The sequence below is a fragment of the Hippocampus zosterae genome, chromosome 9 (genome assembly GCF_025434085.1).
Source record: "Hippocampus zosterae strain Florida chromosome 9, ASM2543408v3, whole genome shotgun sequence".
NCBI lineage: Eukaryota > Metazoa > Chordata > Actinopteri > Syngnathiformes > Syngnathidae > Hippocampus > Hippocampus zosterae.
In genome coordinates this window covers 4664334-4687741 of record NC_067459.1, presented here as the reverse complement: position 1 = coordinate 4687741, position 23408 = coordinate 4664334, and the positions used below count along the sequence as shown (strand labels likewise).

General features: G+C 45.3%; 2 protein-coding genes across 5 annotated transcripts in view; both read left to right on the top strand.

Annotated features, from left to right (window-relative positions):
* The window catches only part of LOC127607140 (uncharacterized), a 212966-nt gene that overhangs the window by 171590 nt on the left and 17968 nt on the right, over positions 1-23408 (top strand). The window contains exon 1 of one of the 3 annotated variants that reach the window (XM_052075264.1): positions 16986-17101. The exons of the other annotated variants lie outside the window; for them this stretch is intronic. The gene's annotated coding sequence lies outside the window, so the exon portion shown is untranslated. Of the gene's footprint in view, positions 1-16985; positions 17102-23408 lie in introns of those variants that run through there. 3 annotated transcript variants of the gene reach the window in all.
* Positions 4554-23408, top strand: part of LOC127607030 (receptor-type tyrosine-protein phosphatase gamma-like) — a 399557-nt gene continuing 380702 nt past the window's right edge. The window contains exon 1 of one of the 2 annotated variants that reach the window (XM_052075037.1): positions 4554-5156. In XM_052075037.1, the coding sequence (XP_051930997.1) occupies positions 5063-5156 (94 nt within the window). In that variant the 5' untranslated portion in view covers positions 4554-5062. The remainder of the gene's footprint in view (positions 5157-23408) is intronic. The other variant, XM_052075036.1, reaches the window with a different exon arrangement.

Genomic DNA, 23408 nt, shown 5'->3' with positions numbered 1-23408 from the left:
CCAGCGTTATATCAAGATCGTTAGGGTGAAGTGCAAAGAACTGAAACCTAACGCTTCTCCTCATTACCTCCTAGTACCAGAATTGAGTCTATATATTTATATACTAGCTGGTTCGCCGCCCTCAGGGCGGCTCATCATCTAGTTCCTGCGGAAGGCTGGTAAGGTGGTGGTTCGCCGCCCTGTGGGCGGCTCATCAGCTAGTTCATCATCAGAAGAGCCGACTCTTCCTACTCAGGAAACTGAGGTCTTTTGGGGTTCAGGGGTCACTCCTTAAGACGTTCTATAACTCGGTGGTGGCCTCGGCCATCCATTATGGAATTGTCTGCTGGTCAGGTAGCATCTCACCCCGGGACAGAAAGAGACTCGAGGGACTGGTCAGGAAGGCCTGTTCTGTCCTGGGTTGCTCCCTTGACACTCTGGAGGAGGTGGGCAACAGAAGGATGCTAACTAAGCTAAAAGGTATGATGGCCAGTCCCTCCCACCCACTCCAGCCCGCCCTGACAGCACTTGGTAGCTCCTTCAGCCAGAGACTGTTACACCCGCGCTGCAAGAAGGAGAGATACCGACGCTCGTTCCTACCGACTGATGTCAGGCTGATGAATAAAAAATAACAATCATAATAATAATAATAATTAAATTATGTGAAGTAAAATTGTAAATAGTACTGCGATTTATCCATTGTGTTCATATTGTATTTAATTGAAAGATGTTTGTTGTTTTTTTTTTCTCTTTCTCCTTTCTTCTTTCTACATACATTCTTGCTGCTGGAGGCTGTAAATTTCTCCAGTGTGGGACGAATAAAGGATATCTTATCTTATCTTATCTTAGTTCCTGCGGAAGGCTGGTAAGGTGGGCCTTCGGCCCACAAAAGTGTTGGTTCAACTTTTTGTTCATCTTCATTGCTTATCGCGGAAATAAAGAGATGTTTAGCTCTACTAAATAACTAACAATTTCATTGCGATGCTTGTGGGTAGACAACATTTTTTCGCTAAGATGCCCGCGCGATTGTAGTGAGCCACTGCCTGAGCGGCGCAGTGGCGGCGCGCAGTGGCGGCGCGCAGTGGCGCGGTGAAGTAGGTACGTTTTGAAAAGGGACAGACGGAAGGACAGACCGCATGCGGGACGACGCGCAATATATATATATATATATATATATATATATATATATATATAAAATCCTCATCTCACCCCTCGAGTGGTGTCCGTCCCTCATTCAGCTCGGGTCCTCTACCAGAGGCCAGGAAGCTTGAGGGTTCTGCGCAGTATCCTTGCTGTTCCCAGCACTGCACATTTCTGGACTGAGATGTCTGATGTTGTTCCCGGGATCTGTTGCAACCACTCATCTAGTTTGGGGGTCACTGCCCCGAGTGCTCCGACCACCACAGGCACGACTGTCACCTTTACCTTCCAGGTTCTCTCCAGCTCCTCTCTGAGCCCTTGGTATTTCTCGAGTTTCTCATGTTCCTTCTTCCTGATGTTTCCATCACTTGGGACCGCTACATCCACTACAATGGCTTTCCTCTGCCCTTTATCTATGATCACGATATCTGGTTGGTTCGCCATTACCATCTTGTCAGTCTGAGGATGAGTGCCTCTGTGCTGTCCTTCAAGTCAGCCCTCTCTAGCCACTGGTAGGAATTCTTGAGATCAGCCACTTAAGTTATGGTCCGGTGGTACATCCCGTGTAGGGGCTTGTCCTCCCATGATGGTCCCTCTTCCAGCGTCTCATCTTCTGTTCCCCATTGTCTGAGACATTCTCTGAGTACGTCATCCGTTGGAGCCTTCTCCTTGATGTATTCATGGAGCTTGGATGTTTCATCCTGGACAGTGGCTCACACACTCACTAGTCCCCGGCCTCATTCCTTTCGGCTTGCGTACACTCTCAGGGTGCTGGATTTGGGATGGAACCCTCCATGCATGGTTAGGAGCTTTCGGGTCTTAACGTCCGTGGTCTGAATCTCTTCCTTTGGCCACCTTATTATTCCTGCAGGGTATATTGGTGCACAATTAAGGTTTGAATGCATTCATTTCGTTTGGACTTGTCATGACAGGTATTTCAACACCAGGTGGCACAGGTACTTCAAGTTGCAGAGCACAGGGAGGGAGGGGAAGACGAAGAAAGAGGGAGAGAGTAATGACCATGGAAGGGAAAGTGATATGTATCTGATTAAACGAAGCGGGTAACAAAGTACGAAACATTCAGAGGACGCCTAGAGTCGGAAAGACTCAAATCCACGAGACTTTGAAAAACAAGGAAGTGATTCTTACTCAGTCCGATTCTGGCAATTTCCATACTCAGAGTGAATTGCTTGTGGCTCAAGTCAATGAACATTTTCTAGAATGGTTTGATTGTTATCATGTTAAAAACTTTCCGCAAACTGGACCGCTAATAAGAGTCGGAGAGCAGTCAAATGTGTAGGGCGTGAACAACGGGGGGCTCAGTACACATCCTTCAGGAGAACCGGTGCTGAGTATGATGGTGGAGGAGAATGTTACATTATTACTGGCATACATAGACATTGTGCTATCTTCTTTATTTTCTATTTCTATTTCTAACTTTTGGCACGGCCCTCCACAATATTTTCTGCTTCTCATTTGGCCCCCCCGGGAAAATAATTGCCTACCCCTGCTCTCGAGCCATATGCTGCCTGTTTTAGATCCCTCCCTACACCACTGCACTTGATTTAAATGATCAGCTCATCAGCAAGATCTGTCGAAGTCTGAAACGATCATGATCAATTCAACCAGCTGTGTTGGACTAAAACAGGCAGGATGCGGCTCTCAAGGAACCAGAGTTCCCTACCCCTGCTTCAAAAGAGGCAAAGGTTTGGGCATTTTTGTCACACTGAGCAGCATGCATGGAAAGGGATAGACACAAAGACATAATCAATCACCGCAAGTGGACAGTAGCATCCCAATCTCTACCTTTGGGCTAATTCATAAATTCATGAAAAAAAATCCTGGCACCGTGACCATAGTTTCTGGTAAAGGCTCAATGTTAAATTGTTGCTGCAAATGGTTGTCTATTAATTCCTTCATCCATATTTCAGTATTTTAGCTGGAAAACAATTGTTCGCTCGCATTAACATATTAAAGCAAACTGACCAAATAAAGCATACTCTCGTCGTTTCTTCAAGTTTTTTGGCCAACAACAACAACAGCAATCCTTTCGATATCAAAGTAGGACTTGATTAAGTTTGTACACATAAAAGGTCCCAACAGGCTTCTACCGCCACTGCACCCACGCACACTGCTTTACCTGGAGTGAGCAACACATAGTGCACAATGCAATTTGAGGTCAGCTAAGGTGACACAAAAACAATTGTTGGAATATATCATCATATTTAGTTTTACATTCTTTAATATCTCAATCTATATATATATTGCGCGTCGTCCCGCACGCGGTCTGTCCTTCCGTCTGTCCCTTTTCAAAACGTACCTACTTCACCGCGCCGCTGCGCGCCGCCACTGCGCCGCTCAGGCAGTGGCTCACTACGATCGCGCGGGCATCTTAGCGAAAAAATGTTGTCTACCCACAAGAATTGCAATGAAATTGTTAGTTATTTAGTAGAGCTAAACATCTCTTTATTTTCGCGATAAGCAATGAAGATGAACAAAAAGCTGAACCAAGCAACAACACTTTTGTGGGCCGAACGCCCACCTTACCAGCCTTCCGCATGAACTAGCCGATGAGCCGCCCGGAGGGCGGCGAACCACCATCTTACCAGCCTTCCGCAGGAACTAGCTGATAAGCCGCGAACCAGCTAGTGTTTTAGTAAGCGTGCAACACTGGGGTTAGGGCAATGTGTGTGTGTGTGTCGGAGGAAGAAAATATAGTCAAGCAGGTGTTCCCAACATTTTTTCTGCCACAAAACGGTTTCCGACTGATATTTCATGGAGCGGCAATCATGAGTTACATTCCTGCTGTGGCGATAAACGAAAAATTAGGGCATAGTTTCTCATCAACTGAACAAAAAAGAAAAAAAAAAATATATATATATATATATAGTCAAGTCAAGTCAAGTCAAGTCAACAGTATTTATAGAGCACTTTCAAACAGCCATCGCTGCATACAAAGTGCTGTACATGGAGCGATTTAACATATACAATATATATATATACATACACACACACACACACACACACACACACACACACACACACACACACACACACACACACACACACACACACACACAAACACACACACACACACACACACACAGTATATTAGTGTAGTGTAGTACCAAGTGGCCCGCATATCGGACCACTGGAGTAGGGGGGGGCCTGCCCCAATCGAGTTTTATGGTGAGCCCCCAGGGAGTTTCGAAAGGTTCTGCGAGTGAGCGTGGGGTTTGTGCGTGTGTGTGTGTGTGTGAGGGCGCGCGTGTTTGTGTGCGCGCGCACGGACGCGTGCACGTGCATGCGCTGATGTGCGCGTGCGTGCGTGGGCTTGTGTGTGTGTGTATGTGTGTGCGCGTGTCTGTAGCAACGGCGCTAGGATCCAGCGGAATTGCGCGGCTTTATCCGTCTCCATCTTTCTCCAGTTCCCCCCCCCACCCCCCAACACTCCCTCACTCCCCTCAAGACTGTTTTAAAGTCTCTGTCATACTTGGGTTTGCACGCGACTTCCTGGACGGATGGAGAAATGGGCACAGTGTAGCGCTTCATCACCAAAAAGCAGCATCTACTTGCTTCTCTGTGACTGAAGGCGAGCTTTGCCTGACTGCCGAATCTTTCGTGTCCTTTCAAGCGCTAAGTGGAGCGTCGTTGCAGTCTCCTCTGTTGCATGTATCAAATGCACTATTACCACGCTGTCGCTGACTGGTATGCTCATGGTTAAGAATATCGGAGTGATGCTGGGATGCGAAGACTCTCACCTGGACCTCAGCTAGCATAATTTTTCCCATCCGTCAAATCCGCCTGATTAAGACTCCTGAGCGTACGCTGCGTCTCCAGGCGCTGCTTTTTACGCAACGGCGGTATTGCCGATTTGAACGGCCGAAGGGGAAAAACTCAACACTTGTGGCTTTTTTTGCATGTGGACGTGCGCCAGTTTACAATGTGGAGCTTACTGCAAACGTGTTACTACTGCTGTTGGATTTTCTCTGGGGTCGTACCATCCTTCGTTTTATTCTGGGCTGAGTGCCATCCCGGTAAGTTTCATCCCCTTGCATGTCGACAATGGGCTTTGTTGCCTGTGTTTTTTTTTTCTTTTTTAAAGAAAGATTATTAAAGCATTGCCGTTGAAAAAAAATCAGCTTCAACTGATTAAAGTCATCCAAGTGGTATTGCTGATGACTCTGGGTGCTGTTAATATTGCAATTCCTTCTCCGTGCTTTATTCGAACCAGTACTGGGACTGCCAGACCTCCAAAGGAAGTCGGGTGCACCGCTGGCACTCAGCGTTTCCCTTCGCTCCCAACTTGCCTATGATTCATCAATCTTCTGGTTTCCCCACATAGTGTTTTGTTTTTATTATTATTATTATTATTATTATTATTATTATTATTATTATTATTATTATTATTATTATTATTATTTAGAGCGACCAGAGAACTGAATCCAGTTCTACAAATGAATAGTATTGTGTCAAGAGGAGTGATTAACTCCAGTCAGTTATAAGGGTGACAACAGTCAGGAGGTTGTCTGTCAGATGGTGGTCCAAATGCAGGAAGCCGTTTTGTCGCTTCACTGTTGAGCACACTTAGACGCATTAAATCCAACATTGATAGTCAAATGTTGTGTCAAGGTAAAACGTTTTTAAAAAAAATATTTTGGTTGTTTGCATATTTTGGAACATATTCATAGTACAAAGTGACATGGTCCACTTATTCCCTCAAAAATGTCATTATCTCCACCATTAGATAACGAGTGTTCCCTTTGTTTCCCTTTCAGCACAGTTGAAATACATATACCGGAACATATTTTTGTGTAGTGTCCTGCCGCTCAATTTGAGGAACACTATTTTTTACTTTTATTTTTGTAAAACAAAACAAAACACACACACACACACACACACGCACGTCCAAAATCTATTGATCGACTGATCTATTGATCGCCCGATCTATCAATGACCTTGACCCCATGCGCCTTTACATTTTACTTGTTTTATTCATGTAAGATCTATAGATAGCCAGCCCTTTCTTTGCTTTCATTTTTGGCATCATGCCGCTGTCATGTTCAATTTGCGACATCCTTATCCTCACAAAATATAATCCAACACAACATGCAACATGAGTGACTGAATTACTCTGAATCAATTACTTAAATGTCATTATACAACCAAATTATTTTAAGCATGACTCAAGATTTTTGGTGAAAAAATGTAATCACCCAAGATTGAGTGTAATGTTTGCTGCATTGTGATTTTGGAAGTAATGAATACATTTCAACGGGCTACGATTTGCCGTAGAAATGAGCCTGAAAAATTGAAAGTCCGACAGCATTTGATAACAGATTATCTGATACTTGTCAACTCATGATTAATGTTTTTCGCTCCAAACTCTTCAGTTGAGGAAAGTCTGTCTCGAGTCACTCAAAGAGTGAATTATTGACTCATGGACCTTTGATGACTCTCCGGACCCTTGGCATCTCTAAAACTCTGCCTTAAGATTTGCTGTCATGTTAAAATTCATGTGCCCAGCAGCTATCCATAATATGGCATGTTATTACAGTGGGAGTTAGTCATACCCTTTTTTACACTGATTTTCAGCTCGCCTGGAGTAGCACCTATATGGCATATGGTTTAGAAGAATCTACATAGATGTCTCATGCATGCACACACACTTACTCAAATATGTACACACTCGAGAACGCATCCGACGCACACTCATGAAACTCAACAATGTTAACACAACATGAAATGTCAGAGTGTAAGATGAGATGAGTTTCTGGTTGACCATATCCGTATCCTGACTATTTAGTCATTCTTATGTTCGCATACTTGTTTAGTGTTGCAACAAGCTCTTCCTCCAAATTTTTGCAAGATGTTTATTTATTTATTTATTTATTTTTACGTGTGTGGGGGTGTGGGGGGGTGGTTGCTGAATTTGTCATCCAGCCAAAGTCTGGAAACAGACCAAGATGAGTGTGCTCGAATATTAGCCATATTTGTGTTTTGAATGCTGAGTGTCTTAAGTTGATCCAGTCAAAACAGTTCCGAATTAATAGCGATCTTATAAATTGGTAAGTCACAACACTGAGACGTTTACAATGTGTGTGAACTTGACGCCTTCATGGGGCATGTAATGAAATCCGGCAACCATAGACCGGGAGTATGTTCAATGTCTTTATTTTTACTTTTGTAACTGGTTGTTACATGATAATCAATATTTTATGTTTAGCTTGTTTCTTTATTATATTTTTATTTTGCATAACTGGGGAAATAATCATGAAATCGATAATCCTCATTTAAAATGTGTATTATCGTCTTCAAAAAACGTTAAGTAGGGTTCTGACAAATTCTTCATTGAGAACATATTTTAAATCGATTAAAAAAATAATACTACCGGTAATAACATTTTTGTGTCAAATTAAACAGGCCAAAATGAAAAATTGGTGTCAGTTTCCTCACGGAGCGGTTTTATAAATGTTCGCTGAAGAAAGCCATTATACACGTATACAACCAGACACCATATATGCAGTTGTTCTCACGCTCTGCCTTTTTCTGACATGATATCTTTCTCCCGGGCTCTATATTTCATGACTGCTTTTTGCTGAGCTTGACCACTTTGTTGTCATGCTATTGGCTGTGGGTGAACAATGGTAGCTGTTTTATGTTGAATGGCTCGCACATGGTAGAAGCAGAAATGAGTGTGCTTCTCTCCGACTCGGCATCATTATCAGCAACTTCGCTCGCTGGCTCCAGACCGGAACCTCCACTGTCACAATTTGGTAAATTTCATGTTTTTCACAAATAGTTAGCCGGGCTTTCGTTTTAGAACATACAAACTCCACAGGGAGGCCGGAGATGGAATTGAACCCAGTAAGGGTTCAATTCGCGAATCACTACTCCACCGGTCCGCCAACTATATATATATATATATATATATGAACATTTTATAATTATTAATTACTTATCCTTATAGTCATGCGGTTTCTGGTTTTGCACTCAGGCTTACATTAAATAACACATTAAATAACCTCCCCCCACCCCCCACCGCCTCTTTCAAAAATCACTTTTATGCAGTTGTTTGCTTCACCCAATTTGTCAAAGTGATCGAAGTGGAAAATTGCAAAGCCCTCTTTTTAAGACAGATTACGAATTGTTGGGATGTTTGGTGTGTAAAACCACATAGACCCGAAAGACGTCCTTTGTATTCCTAATCAATAAAGTTAAAATCAAGACTCTCTTTCGGATACAGACGGCTCGCTTAGAGAGTGATTGTGAGAATGTTGTGCTGATGTAGTTTGCTTTGCTGAAGGTTGTGAGTGTTTTACTTGATCCATCCATCGATCTACCCATCCATCATCTGAACTGCTTATCTTCACGAAGGTCGCGGACATGCTGGAGCGTATCCCAGCTGCCTTTTGGGCACTTGGTGGGGTACACCCTGAACTGGTTGCCAGCCAATCGCAAGGCACACATGTTGATAAATAATGTGGTCGAAAATTAGATTTTGCATGAACAAATTCAAGAGTCAAAGCTTTAAGAGGCGCTGCTGAATTTTAGAATCTATACTCCATTATTCGGTCATAGATATAGCCGAATATATATATATATATATATATATATATATATAGCTGTCTGCTTCATTATGCAGTGCAGAGAAAAACAATAAAATCTACATGCAAATAAAAGGATACCGAAGAATGAAATTTTCGTTGAGAAACCAGACACATATCTCCGTAAAGATCCAAACGCTGAAGCATAGTCCATTCTTTGGCCCTTTTTATAATACAAATGTTCGCACGGCCATTTGGGGTGACAAATGTGGAAATATGAATATTGTTCAAAATGAATTTAATTCATGCACTTGTTAAGATTCACTCTGCATCACATCTTGGATGGACATTTGCCTGTGTCTGTAGTTAGAGCACAAGAGTGAACTGGATATACACTGAACACAAGCTTAAAACGGAGCAGAAAACGGAAAAGAGAAACAAAAGTGAACTGCGACATTTAATAATGACATTTGTTCCATAGCCCAACCTCATAAGACCTTTGGATAGTTGGGAAAAGCATTGTTCATGTCACCAACAATGACATCGTAGTATTTAAAACATAGTACTATGCAGTGGCTTTCAACAATATCAAGGGGGGCAAGATGACATTTACTCTTTCACTTGAAGAGAATGCACAATAACAGCCGCAGGTTGTTAGTTATGACCAGTCAGTGGATAAATTTGACCTATAAATGGGGAAGCCGACTGACACTGGCTTTCAAAATAAATGACCGAGCATAACCTCTGTCTACAAATTAATAGACAGTCCAATACAATAGAGCAGAGCTGGCCAACCAGTCAGAGACGAAGAGCCAATTTTTTTACGGTGTTACTGCAAACAGCCGTTTTATATATTTTCTCAATGAAAATTGTATTGTCTTCGGTATCCTTTTATTTACATGTAGATTTTATTGTTTTTCTCTGCACTGCATAATGAAGCAGACAGCTCATGTCTGACAATTTTTCTTACGGGAGGATATGACGCCCACAATCGTGGCCCTGGCTCCAGCTCGCATTGTTTGGAGACTGGTAGTTAAGCGTTTTATTCTCAGAGACTTCGAGGAGCGGAGTACATTATTTATGCCTCAGTCCACCTTAATAATGTCACTCCACTGCAAAGCAACATCCTAATGATTCAGCCAATTGCTACAAGGACTACGGGACTTTGTGGGAGGCAGTCTGCATAAGCAACCTGACTGCAGCCAACATGCCTCTGGTCATCCACACAATGGTCAGTTTATAGCCACGCAAACATCTGTTGTTTTTTTGGGGATGAAAAGTGCTGAACAACACCACGGGCGTCTGCTAGCTGACACGGGACGTCACTTTTCCTCTTCTGTCGGCGGCATGCGGTGTCAGCATTGAGGCATCACATCCCTGTCATTGCACCACTCTTCAGCCCTGGGTTAACAAAACACTCTGGAGACGGTGAAAGAAAAGGAAGAAGACAGAAGAGCCGGGAAAGAAAGAGACGTTTGGCCTTCAATCTGTCACTTTCTGACGTGAAAAATGAACGGGCCCTGTCGCTTCCTTGCTCAGGAGGAAAACAACTGAGCAGTCATTGTAATCTCCCAAATGCCTCCGCCAGCGAATCTGCCGGCCCATAATGCATAACCCTCTCTCCATCTATATGTGTCTCTTTTTGCCCCCAACATTCATCCTCCATCCCAGTGTGGAGAGTGTGGATGTGAATTCATGCGTAGCAGATCCACCTCTTTAAAAATCCAGTGGCAAATGAGACAAGTTAGTTGGTTAAGTATTCTGAGCAGGCATCTGTGTCACCAACCTTCTCTCCGAGCCTTTTTGTTACAGTGATGCGGGAGGCAAAGAGGTGGGCGGGGCTGACATTTAGGGAAGAGATTGGATATGCTTCATGGTCCTCGGTTGCCAACATTATCATTATCATCATCTCGGCGCTCACTGGGCTATTATCCGGACTCCGCTGCGGCCAGGAAAATTCTCGCAGGTCTTCGCAAGGGTCACTTTATCAGTGAGCTTACGGCCTCTCATTGCCACCCGAGCTTTCCGAAATAGATTGATTAAAAGATACCGTGTCTTGCTTGTGTCTACAAAAGAAGTGACAATTATGGGAGGAGTGTCACCAGGCAGTAATCCTTGTAAGATGCTGTTTTTGGTAGCCTCTGCCTTTCATAATGAGGTGCTTGTTTGGAATCGAGGAGGAGGGAATTGACAACAAGATAGTTGGAAAATGTCAGCGAAAAAAAAACACACCTTCCTTTAGTACAATTGATTCAAGCAGGAAATGATGCTGTATTGTCACACAAGCTCAGTAAAGATAAATAGGTGTGAGAATAATTACAATCCTAATGAGAAGGGCACCAAAGGTGCTTGTAGCGTCAAGAATATGATGAATGAAGTTGTGATATTGATCAGTGCTTCTGTTGAGCTGAACAGACCAAATTTCTATCACTTTTTTTTTTCTTTACAGTGCCACTACAACATTTCAAACCGACAAATTATGGCCAAGAGTTACCCTGCTTTCTTCCATGTCTTCTGTCCTGTTGAACCGTTGCTCAAAAGGCTCCTATATCCTCTGATTCTTTCTCTCTCTCTCTCTCTCTCTCTCGCTCTCTTTCTCGCTCGCTCTTGCCATTGTTCCATTCCATTGTTTTAATCAAGTCCACTGCCGCATTTCCTTGAGAGTGAGGTGTTCCTGGTCTGTAACCACACACACACACACACACACACACACACACACACACACACACACATACACACACACCCACACACACACACACACACACACACACACACACACACACACACACACACACACACACACACAACTGAGACATGAAAAATCAAGGTGAAAATATGTATAGACAGTATATAATGCTGATACGAGTGGCGAGGAGTACACGACTAGATCCCCTTTCTCCGTTTTGCTTCACTGTTTGGGGCTGTAGTGTTAAACTGACTGAGGTTAGACTGACAAGCTGTCAGGCCAGCGTGCAGGCTGGCGAACCTGAGTCGCGGCGACACCAAACAAGCACCAAGAGGTGAGCAGAGCAGAAAATGGAGGAGAGAAACAAATAGACACAGTGTGAAAGAGTGCATTTGGTCCATCCTTGCCCTCCAGATTGAAACTTGCGATGCCATCAGGTTGTTTTAGCATCTGTAAGATTCAAATTGCGTATCCCTGACAGTGAGACAGCAGAAGTCTGCCGGGTGGTGATTTTGTATTTATTTATTTATTTATTAATTTATTTTTTTATTTATTTGGCCAGGGGTGCCTTGTCAGGACTTTCAGACACTTTCTGTTCATTTGTCAGACCTGATAGGTGGCCATTCACTCTGAAGCTGTGACAGCTCTCCAATACACCAGTGAAAGGTGTAGATGGGTGTTCCTGCCATTTCCCAGAACACTTTTTCATCTTGAATGGGGTAATGCACTTCACTCGCCTCCCATCAGTCATTCCAGCTGACAGGGATGGAGGCAGCTACATTCGCCCTCTAAAAGGTAAAAGCAACGCTACCACCTCACACTTGAATAATATTTTGCTGTGCCAGTGAAACAATGTATTTTACTTAACACTGTTGTTGTCAGGTATTTTGCTTCTCTATCTTGCTTCTGTGTTCATAAGAATTTTTTTTTTCTCATTTTTAACTTCGATCATAATTCTTACAATTTTCTTCTTTCTATCCACCCATCCATTTTCAGCACTGCTTATGCTGAACAGGGTTGCGGGGAGTTGCTGGAGTCTATTCCAGCTGACTTTGGGCGAACGGTGGACTTTTCTGGTTGCCAGGCAGCCACAGGGCACATAGAGACGAACAACCCCAATTTCACCCACACATCGTCACTGAGTAGATCCCACGCTGCCTGCACACAATTCAGGCGAGTGTACCACTACACCATCAGCGACTCTTCTCTTTCTATCCATAGAGAGTATTAGACCGTTTTTTAATTTTAATTATTTCCTTGGGACAGTGCACATTAATCAACACAAGAATAATCAGTGTAAATGCGCCGGACTTAGCATAAATGATAGTTTTCAGCAGGAGTCCCACGTCAGGTTTCTAAAATAGCACAGTGAGACACATGATGCGTAAAAATCATGATGACAGAAATAAGAACCAAATAGGTAAGACATCACAAAACAGACATTACAAACAGTTGCAGTACGCAATTACAGTACTAGACAATAGACCATGACAGACATACAGTACAACAACAAATTTGCTGGCCAGAAGCCCACTGGAACGGGCTGGAGTCTGGAAACGGAGCTTAATGGGTACGTATCTGATGTATTTTTAGCCAATGTTGAATTTTTTTTTTTTAAGTGAAATTTATTACAGGATTGCGTTACTTTTACTGAGGTAACCATGTGTAGGCCGCTTAGGTGTCTTCATCTCTGGCCATAAAGTTACATCCTATTTTCTTCAAAACTGATGCTCATTGACATGCTTAGGTTTGCAGTAAAATAATTTCGGAACTAAATCTTCCATTTAATAATTATTCAGGATTCTGCATTATGCAGAAAGTCAGCCTCAAGGGTCATGTTGAGGACACCCTTTAAAAGATCTGGATGTCATTCGATTGTGATGTCTACTGGCTTTGAAACCGTACATTTTGGGGTGCGACGGACACATTGCTTTGTTGCTCAATCCACATTCCATTCATCTGGAAAATGGGGCCATGATTACAATGGGAAATGATTTAAACGGATTGGCAAGAACAATTGCTACAAAAACAAAACAAAACAAAACAAAACACTAATTTTGTTTAATGTTTGCGAAATTTAAGATGACAAAAAGTATTTTTCTGAGCTGCCTTTTCAGGCAGGCTAATGTTAGGCTCATGTTTTCTTGAGCTATATTTGAGGTAAACTCATTCATCACAGTTGTTTGTCTCTTTAATTGTGTCTTAAACCATACAGATTACCGCACAACTGCAAACAAGCAACGCAGGGTTCAGCAGGCCATGTGCGTCACACCATAGCCCAGGATCGTTATCAGACTTCTCTGAGATTGCTGATGAGCTGCTCATTTGTGTTGGAGACAACAGGCAGGTTAGGTGAGCTCAAGCAGCGGACTTGGGCACCCCTGCCAAAGACCAGCTTCAAACCTGCACTCAAAGCACTCTTCATTGTCACTCGGCAATATAGGCAATTAGTATGCTATGAATATGATCCATCCATGAATATGAGATTAATATTTATGACCGAAAGCAGGAGATCCAGGATACAAGCATTAGAAATGTTTTTTTTTTTTTTCTGTAGGGTGTCCGAGTTCTCCTTTAGAGATAGGGTGAGAAGCTCGGTCATCCGGGAGGGGCTCATAGTGGAGCCGCTTCTTCTCCACGTCTACAGGAACCAAATGAGGTGGGTCGGGCATCTGATTAGGATGCCTCCCGGACTCCTCCCTGGTGAGGTGTTCTGAGTACGTCCTACTGGCAGGAGGCCCCGGGGACGACCCAGGACACACTGGAGAGACTATGTCTCACAGCTAAAACCGTTGCTCCCGCGACCCAACCCCCGGATAAGCGTAGAAAATGGATGGATACATGGATGAAGATATTATATTAATATTATAGTATTATTATTTGGATTTCTGAAAGATTTATACCATGGAACACAGCACAGAGTGTGTCTTATTTCTGCTGTAGATATCATCTCTCTTCAGTGGGATTGAAGAAAGTGAATAAAGATGAGAGAGAATGAGGGGAGGGTTTGGGGAGTGCATGTCAAGAAGTATTGTGTCACACATGCAGAAGAGAAGTGTGCAGCTCTCATTAAATCCTTGTGCGGTGGTGGTGCTTTTTCCACTTTGATGCTTTGGCTATGCTGGCTTCCTCCATGGAGAAAGAAAGTGACTTTGGGAAACCAAGACAAGTCCATAGTCCAATTTGTCTTGGGTCCAGCGTGGGATGGTTTTAACATGATTGTGTGTGTGTGTTGTGTCTCGCTTAATCTCAAGTGCCATCTTCTCATCTCAATTTTATGTCGACGTCTTGCAATGAGCCTTTTTGTGTTCTTGTTTACTTCCAAATGTTTTCTTCATATTCTGTGTGAATGTTTTTCAAATTCTCCAGCTAGCGTTGTGGGAGATCAAGAGAATTGAGGCTCAGTGGTTTTGACCGTGACTCGTCCAACTAACTAATCTCGGCTTGAAAATATTGTAAAAAAATGGGGGCAAATATTAATAAGCCAGTTAAGATAAACGGTAAACACCTATTTGTTTTTAAAATAAATGATTTTTGAGATGGGTACAAATAAAAAAGTAGAGGACAAATCCACATTAGTCACCAAAAGGGAAAAATAGATAAACAAAACAAACAAAAACATTTCCTCACCAAAGCCCAAAGGGCAATTGGTATTCATTGATTTGTTATGCTTTCCTGTTCTTTCTCTGCACATTATCTTTCTTTGACCTTCCATGGATTGCAGCTCAACTCAGTTGCTGTATTCCGCATGACACACGGTGCTTGAAGCTCAGCCAGCACAAAAAGACCATTGCAAAACTACACAATGGCAAACTTTGCACTGTGTCGAAAAGAAATAGCTTGACATTTGGACCCATTTAATATGTAATGCAGTGGAGTGAAAGGTGCATGTTTGTGTGTGAGCGTTTGTGTGCGTACAATTATTTGGAAGCAAAGCCCTGCAGCTAGAAAAACTGGGCGAATCGACGAGACACCACCAAGAGTTAAACAAAATAAATGTGTTTGTATTTTTTGGATTATTCAGAAAATAATGAGAGCAGTCATGTCCACTTTTAAACCATTTTTCCCCCCCGTTTGCATGGCAACATATGCACATTTAGAGGAGATTGCGAGATTGGGTCTTCAACAGCTGGTAATTAAAATTCTAATTATATAATATGAAACATTGGACTTGAGTGCTTTCCCGTGATTTCTTGAAACTGTCCTTCTTTATGGCCCCGCGGCATTCTCTAAATATAACATTTAACACGGCTGGTGTCTAGCTCCATTTGCATACGTTGCACTTCATTCTCTTGACAGTGTGATGCTGAACAGAACCAGAAGAAAATCTGGAACCAGAAGTCTGTCTATGGTGGAGAAGTAACAATCCCAAAAATGGCATTTAAGCAAAAGCACTGGTAATTTAGAAATTAAAAAAACAAAAACAAAAGAATCTTAATAGTGTCCAGATTGTTTACACATTTAAAACAACACAAAAGGGCGATCAATTGTAAAGATTAGATATGATTAAATTAGTTTTTAACAGGTGGATTCACTCATATTTCTATGCATTATTCAAGAACAATTTAAGTTCTGCCAACGTACAAATTTATATTGAGTGCTGGGCTTTTTACGGCAAAAAAAACCAGATAGCTCTCATGGGTCGGCTTGAGTTGTCGAATTGCACTTTGCATTCACATGCTTGTTTTACCCAAGAGAGAATGGCAATTTGCAAATGCAGATCGGCACAGCATCTTGTGTGGTTCTCAATTCTAAGAGTACTCCTGTCGACCAAAATATCAATATGTTGAGGCCAACACAGATATCACAGCTTTTCTTTTTCGTACTCCACCAATCCATTTTCTGCTGTCGGGGTCACCAACCTTCTCTACACACATACATAAAAAAAAAAAAAAATCCTCATCTCACCCCTCGGGTGGTGTCCGTCCCTCATTCAGCTCGGGTCCTCTACCAGAGGCCAGGAAGCTTGAGGGTTCTGCGCAGTATCCTTGCTGTTCCCAGCACTGCACATTTCTGGACTGAGATGTCCGATGTTGTTCCCGGGATCTGTTGCAACCACTCATCTAGTTTGGGGGTCACTGCGCCGAGTGCTCCGACCACCACAGGCACGACTGTCACCTTTACCTTCCAGGCTCTCCCCAGCTCCTCTCTGAGCCCTTGGTATTTCTCGAGTTTCTCATGTTCCTTCTTCCTGATGTTTCCATCACTTGGGACCGCTACATCCACTACAACGGCTTTCCTCTGCCCTTTATCTATGATCACGATATTTGTTTGGTTCGCCATTACCATCTTGTCAGTCTGGATCTGGAAGTCCCACAGGATCTTCGCTCTGTCATTCTCCACCACTTTCGGAGGTGTTTCCCATTTTGACCTTGGGGTTTCCAGTCCATACTCCGCACAGATGTTTCGGTAGACTATGCCAGCCACCTGGTTATGGCGTTCCATGTAGGCTTTCCCTGCCAGCATCTTACACCCTGCAGTTATGTGTTGGATCGTCTCAGGTGCCTCTTTGCACAACCTACACCTTGGGTCTTGTCTGGTGTGGTATATCTGGGCCTCGATGGCTCTGGTGCTCAAGGCCTGCTCCTGAGCAGCCAGGATGAGTGCCTCTGTGCTGTCCTTAAGGCCAGTCCTCTCTAGCCACTGATAGGACTTCTTGAGATCAGCCACTTCAGTTATGGTCCGGTGGTACATCCCGTGTAGGGGCTTGTCCTCCCATGATGGTCCCTCTTCCAGCGCCTCATCTTCTGTTCCCCATTGTCTGAGACATTCTCTGAGTACGTCATCCGTTGGAGCCTTCTCCGGAGCTTGGATGTTTCATCCTGGACAGTGGCTCTCACACTCACTAGTCCCCGGCCTCCATCCTTTTGGCTTGCGTACAGTCTCAGGGTGCTGGATTTGGGATGGAACCCTCCATGCATGGTTAGGAGCTTTTGAGTCTTAACGTCCATGGTCTGAATCTCTTCCTTTGGCCACCTTATTATTCCTGCAGGGTATCTGATCACTGGCAGGGCATCGCTGTTTATTGCCCGGGTCTTATTCTTGCCATTGAGCTGGCTTCTTAGGACTTGCCTCACTCGCTGGAGGTATTTGGCCGTAGCCGCTTTCCTTGTTGCCAGTTCGAGGTTGCCATTGGCTTGTGGTATACCAAGGAACTTGTAGCTGTCCTCAATGTCTGCTATTGTTCCTTCAGGGAGTGAGACCCCTTCAGTGCGGACTACCCTTCCTCTCTTAGTCACCATCCGACTACATTACATTTCTCAAGCCCGACCATATATATATATATATATATATATATTATATATATAATATATATATATATATATATATATATTCATTCATTCATTCATTCATCATCCGAGCCGCTTGATCCTCACTAGGGTCGCGGGGGTGCTGGAGCCTATCCCAGCTGTCTTCGGGCAGTAGGCGGGGGACACCCTGAATCGGTTGCCGGGCCAATCGCGGGGCACACAGAAACGAACAACCATTCGCACTCACACTCACACCTAGGGACAATTTAGAGTGTTCAATCAGCCTGCTACGCGTGTTTTTGGAATGTGGGAGGAAACCGGAGCACCCGGAGAAAACCCACGCAGGCCCGGGGAGAACATGCAAACTCCACACAGGGAGGCCGGAGTTGGAATCGAACCCGGTACCTCTGCACTGTGAAGCCTACGTGCTAACCACTGGACTACCGGGCTGCCCTATATATATATATATATATATATATTATACCGTAAATTCCGGGCTACAGACTGCACCTGATTAAGAGCCGCATGCTCAGATTTATGAAGAAAAATCAATTTTGTAATTATATGTGCCGCACCGTACTATAAACCGCTGGCCAATGAGTAGGCGGGGTTTGCTTCTGCATCCTGGAGCGCCTCCGGGTGCCGTCCCCTGCAATTTCTTAAGGTGAAAATAATCTCCATATTTTTATGAGCAACACATAAGAGGCCAGACAAAGAGAGATCTTGAAGCGCATCTGCATAATTACGAGGAGAAATACTGCAGCCCACTTGGCTTTAAATAGAATAATGCAAATCATATAAATGGGAAAATATATATTAAATTATTTCTATTTTCCCTTATTTTACATGGGGGAACATAAAATAAACGTTTGTCACTGTTTTTTGAAATTTTTTGGTGAGGGGAGGGGGGGGTTGTGAAACATTTTTTTCCCCCACCTGAAAATGAATCAAAGCGCGGTACCTGTCTCACACCAAGTTTTGTAAAAATATTCACATAATTAGCGCTTTGCACTCAATACCAATAAGACCCTTAAGACAGTCCAATATATAATAACAGTCCACATCTGAACAATCCACGCATAATTCTAATGCTTTAAATTTCTTAATGTCAAGTAAAATAAATAAATAAAATAAACATACCTGTGCTGGTGACAGTACTTGCGTGTACTTTTTCGCTGTTGGCAATATGTTTTTGCACCTGCAAAACACGCTGCTAGTCAAGTAAATCTTGCCTTGCAAGAACGATGGTAATCGCTTGGAATGGGCATCAAAGAAGCCAGGGTGTCACTGTATTTTTTCAATGTTTTGCTTGCACAAAACTTGATTGTCCTCTAAATGTTGCACACGACACATAAATCGATGTTTCTCACATGCTTCTTTGCTCAATAACATTTCATCCGTCTGTGCTGCAAATCTGCAAAAACATAAGAAATTTATGACAAATACTGTCAAATTGGTGAACAGATAATCTGCCAATGAGCAAATTTATTATTGTGGGCAAAGCATGATTACTGCTGCTTCAATAATGCTGTTCTGGAGGTACAGTACACGTACAGTAACAAACATTGGATGGACGGCACAGAAGTGCATGGTCGGTAAATCATCTTTTTCCATCCATCCATCCATCCATCCATCCATCTTCTACCGCTTATCCGGGACCGGGTCGCGGGGGCAACAGCTTTAGCAGGGAAGCCCAGACGTCCCTCTCCCTAGCTACTTCTTCCAGCTCTCCCCGGGGGATCCCGATACGTTCCCAGGCCAGCTGGCTGACATAGTCTCTCCAGCGTGTCCTGGGTCTTCCTCGGGGTCTCCTCCCTGTGGGACATGCCCGGAACACCTCACCAGGGAGGCGCTCAGGAGGCATCCGAATCAGATGCCCAAGCCACCTCATCTGGCTCCTCTCGATGTGGAGGAGAAGCGGCTCGACTCTGAGCCCCTCCCGGATGACCGAGCTTCTCACCTTATCTCTAAGGGAGAGCCCGGACACCCTGCGGAGAAAACTCATTTTGGCCGCTTGTATCCGGGATCTCGTTCTTTCGGTCACGACCCATAGCTCGTGACCATAGATGAGGGTTGGAACGTAGATCGACCGGTAAATTGAGAGCTTCGCCCTTTGGCTCAGCTCCTTCTTCACCGCGACAGACCGATACAACGTCCGCATCACAGCAGACGCTGCACCGATCCGCCTGTCGATCTCTCGCTCCCTCCTGCCCTCACTCGTGAACAAGACCCCAAGATTCTTAAACTCCTCCACTTGGGGCAAGATCTCCCCCCCGACCCGGAGGGGGCACTCCACCCTTTTCCGACTGAGGACCATGGTTTCAGATTTGGAGGTGCTGATTTTCATTCCAACCGCTTCACACTCGGCTGCGAAACGCTCCAGTGAGAGTTGGAGAGCCCTGTTTGAAGGAGCCAACAGCACCACATCATCTGCAAAAAGCAGGGATGCAATACTGAGGCCACCAAAACGGACCCCCTCAACGCTTCGGCTGCGCCTAGAGATTCTGTCCATGAAGGTTATGAACAGAATGGGTGACAAAGGGCAGCCTTGGCGGAGTCCTACCCTCACTGGAAACGATTCCGACTTACTGCCGGCAATGCGAACCAAACTCTGACATCGGTGTTATAGTGACCGAACAGCCCGTATCAGGGGGTTCGGTACCCCATACCCACGAAGCACCCCCCACAGAACTCCCCGAGGGACACGGTCAAACGCCTTCTCCAAGTCCACAAAACACATGTAGACTGGTTGGGCGAATTCCCACATACCCTCGAGAACCCTGCTAAGGGTGTAGAGCTGGTCCACTGTTCCACGGCCGGGACGAAAACCACACTGCTCCTCCTCAATCTGAGGCTCGACTTCCTGACGGACCCTCCTCTCCAGCACCCCTGAATAGACCTTACCAGGGAGGCTGAGGAGTGTGATCCCTCTGTAGTTGGAACACACCCTCCGGTCCCCCTTTTTAAAAAGAGGGACTACCACCCCGGTCTGCCAATCCAGAGGCACTCTCCCCGTTGACCACGCGATGTTGCAGAGGCGTGTCAACCAGGACAGCCCCACAACATCCAGAACCTTGAGGAACTCCGGGCGGATCTCATCCACCCTTGGGGCCTTGCCACCGAGGAGCTTTTTAACCACATCAGTGACTTCAACCACAGAGATAGGAGAGCCCACCCCAGAGTCCCCAGGCTCTGCTTCCTCCAAGGAAGGCATGTTGGTGGAGTTGAGGAGGTCTTCGAAGTACTCTGCCCACCGGTTCACAACGTCCCGAGTCGAAGTCAGCAGCGCCCCCATCCCCACTGTACACAGTGTTAGTGGTGCACTGCTTCCCCCTCCTGAGACGTCGGATGGTGGACCAGAATTTCCTCGAAGCCGTCCGGAAGTCGGCTTCCATGGCCTCACCGAACTCTTCCCACGCCCGGGTTTTTGCCTCGCCGACCACCGAAGCCGCGGTCCGCTTGGCCAGTCGATACCCGTCAGCTGCCTCTGGGGTCCCACAGGCCATAAAGGCTCGATAGGACTCCTTCTTCAGCTTGACGGCATCCCTTACTGCTGGTGTCCACCAGCGAGTACGAGGGTTGCCGCCACGACAGGCACCAACCACCTTACGGCCACAACTCAGATTGGCCGCCTCAACAATAGAGGCACGGAACATGGTCCACTCGGACTCAATGTCCCCCGTCTCCCCCGGAACATGGGAAAAGCTCTGTCGGAGGTGGAAGTTGAAACTCCTTCTGACAGGGGATTCCGCCAGACGCTCCCAACAAACCCTCACAATACGTTTGGGTCTGCCAGGACGGACCGGCATCTTCCCCCACCATCGGAGCCTACTCACCACCAGGTGGTGATCAGTAGACAGCTCCGCCCCTCTCTTCACCTGAGTGTCCAGAACATGCGGCCGCAAATCCGATGACACGACCACAAGGTCGATCATCGAACTACGGCCTAGGGTGTCCTGGTGCCAAGTGCACATGTGGACACCCTTATGTTTGAACAAGGTGTTCGTTATGGACAGTCCGTGACGAGCACAGAAGTCCAATAACAAAACACCACTCGAGTTCTGATCGGGGGGGCCGTTCCTCCCAATCACGCCCCTCCAGGTCTCACTGTCATTGCCCACGTGAGCATTGAAGTCCCCCAGTAGAACAAGGGAGTCCCCAGCAGGAGTACTCTCCAGCACACCCTCCAAGGACTCCAAAAAGGGTGGGTATGCTGAGCTGCTGTTTGGTGCATATGCACAAACAACAGTCAGGACCCGTCCCCCCACCCGCAGGCGGAGGGATGTAACCCTCTCGTCCACAGGTGTGAACCCCAATGTACAGGCACTGAGCCGGGGGGCAATAAGTATGCCCACACCTGCTCTGCGCCTCTCACCGTGAGCAACTCCAGAGTGAAAGAGAGTCCAACCCCTCTCGAGAGGACTGGTACCAGAACCTAGGCTGTGTGTGGAGGCAAGTCCGACTATATCCAGTCGGAACTTCTCTGCCTCACACACTAGTTCGGGCTCCTTCCCTGCCAGAGAGGTGACATTCCATGTCCCAAGAGCTAGCTTCTGCAGCCGAGGATCGGACCGCCAGGGTCCCCGCCTTTGGCTGCCGCCCAGCTCGCATTGCACCCGACCCCTTTGACCCCTCCCACGGGTGGTGAGACCATGAGAAGGGGGACCCACGTTGTCTCTTCGGGCTGGGCCCGGCCACCAGGCGCTCGCCAACGAGCCCCACCTCCAGGCCTGGCTCCAGAGGGGGGCCCCGGTGACCCGCGTCCGGGCAAGGGAAACTGAGTACCATCGATTTTATTTTTCATAAGGGGCTTTTGTGAGTCGTGCTTTGTCTGGTCCCTCACCTAGGACCTGTTTGCCATGCGTGACCCTGCCAGGGGCATAAAGCCCCAGACAACTTAGCTCCTAGGATCATTGGGACACACAAACCCCTCCACCACGGTAAGGTGACGGCTCACGGAGAGGTAAATCATCTTTTTCCAGGTGAAAATTTTCAGTCAATAGAAGATAGAGAGACGAAAAGCCAAGTTACGTTCTCGACCGCTGATGTCCAGTCAATGACCTTGTGTAGACTGGTCAAAAGGATTTTTGCTGTGAAAGAGCAGTGCCATCAATGCTGAGTGAGTATTCCAAGCAGGAGAGAGGAGTGGTGTGTTTGATAGTGTCAGACGCAGCAGTGAGGTTGAGGATGACGGGTGGAGTTGATCAGGGTCAGAGGAGAGGAGGTGATTGGTGACTATGGATGGCTGATTCAGTGCTGTGATGTGAAGGGGAACCAGATTTGAAAGCTTTGAATAAGTAATCGGATGTAAGGTGGGTTGTCAGTTGGGAGCTAACAACCCCTTAAAATAATTTGGACAGAAATAGGAGGTTTGGAGATGGTATGGTCATTGTTCAGAATGTTGAATGAAAGTTTTTATTGAGGATGGGAGTGACAGAGGCCATTTTGAGAAATTGGGGTACGGAGCTAGAGCTGAGTGAGCAGTTGATGATGAGTGGGAGATAAAAGAGAATCAGGTCCAGACTACAGGTGGTGCTTTTCATACCGGCCAGTCATGGTTTTGATCTATTTCTTGCAACAACAACTGGAAAATTTCAAAGGATTTGTCAAGATGATAATAGACTCAACAAACTCACGACTTCACACTTTTACCAGGGAAGTCCAAGAAATAAAAACCAGCATCAACTTTACCCCAAAAGAGGTAGACAACATTTTAAAAAATCTAATCCGTCAAACTGGCCATTCCAAAGACATGCAAACAGAATTCTACAAAATATGTGACGGCATGCTTGTATTAACAGACAA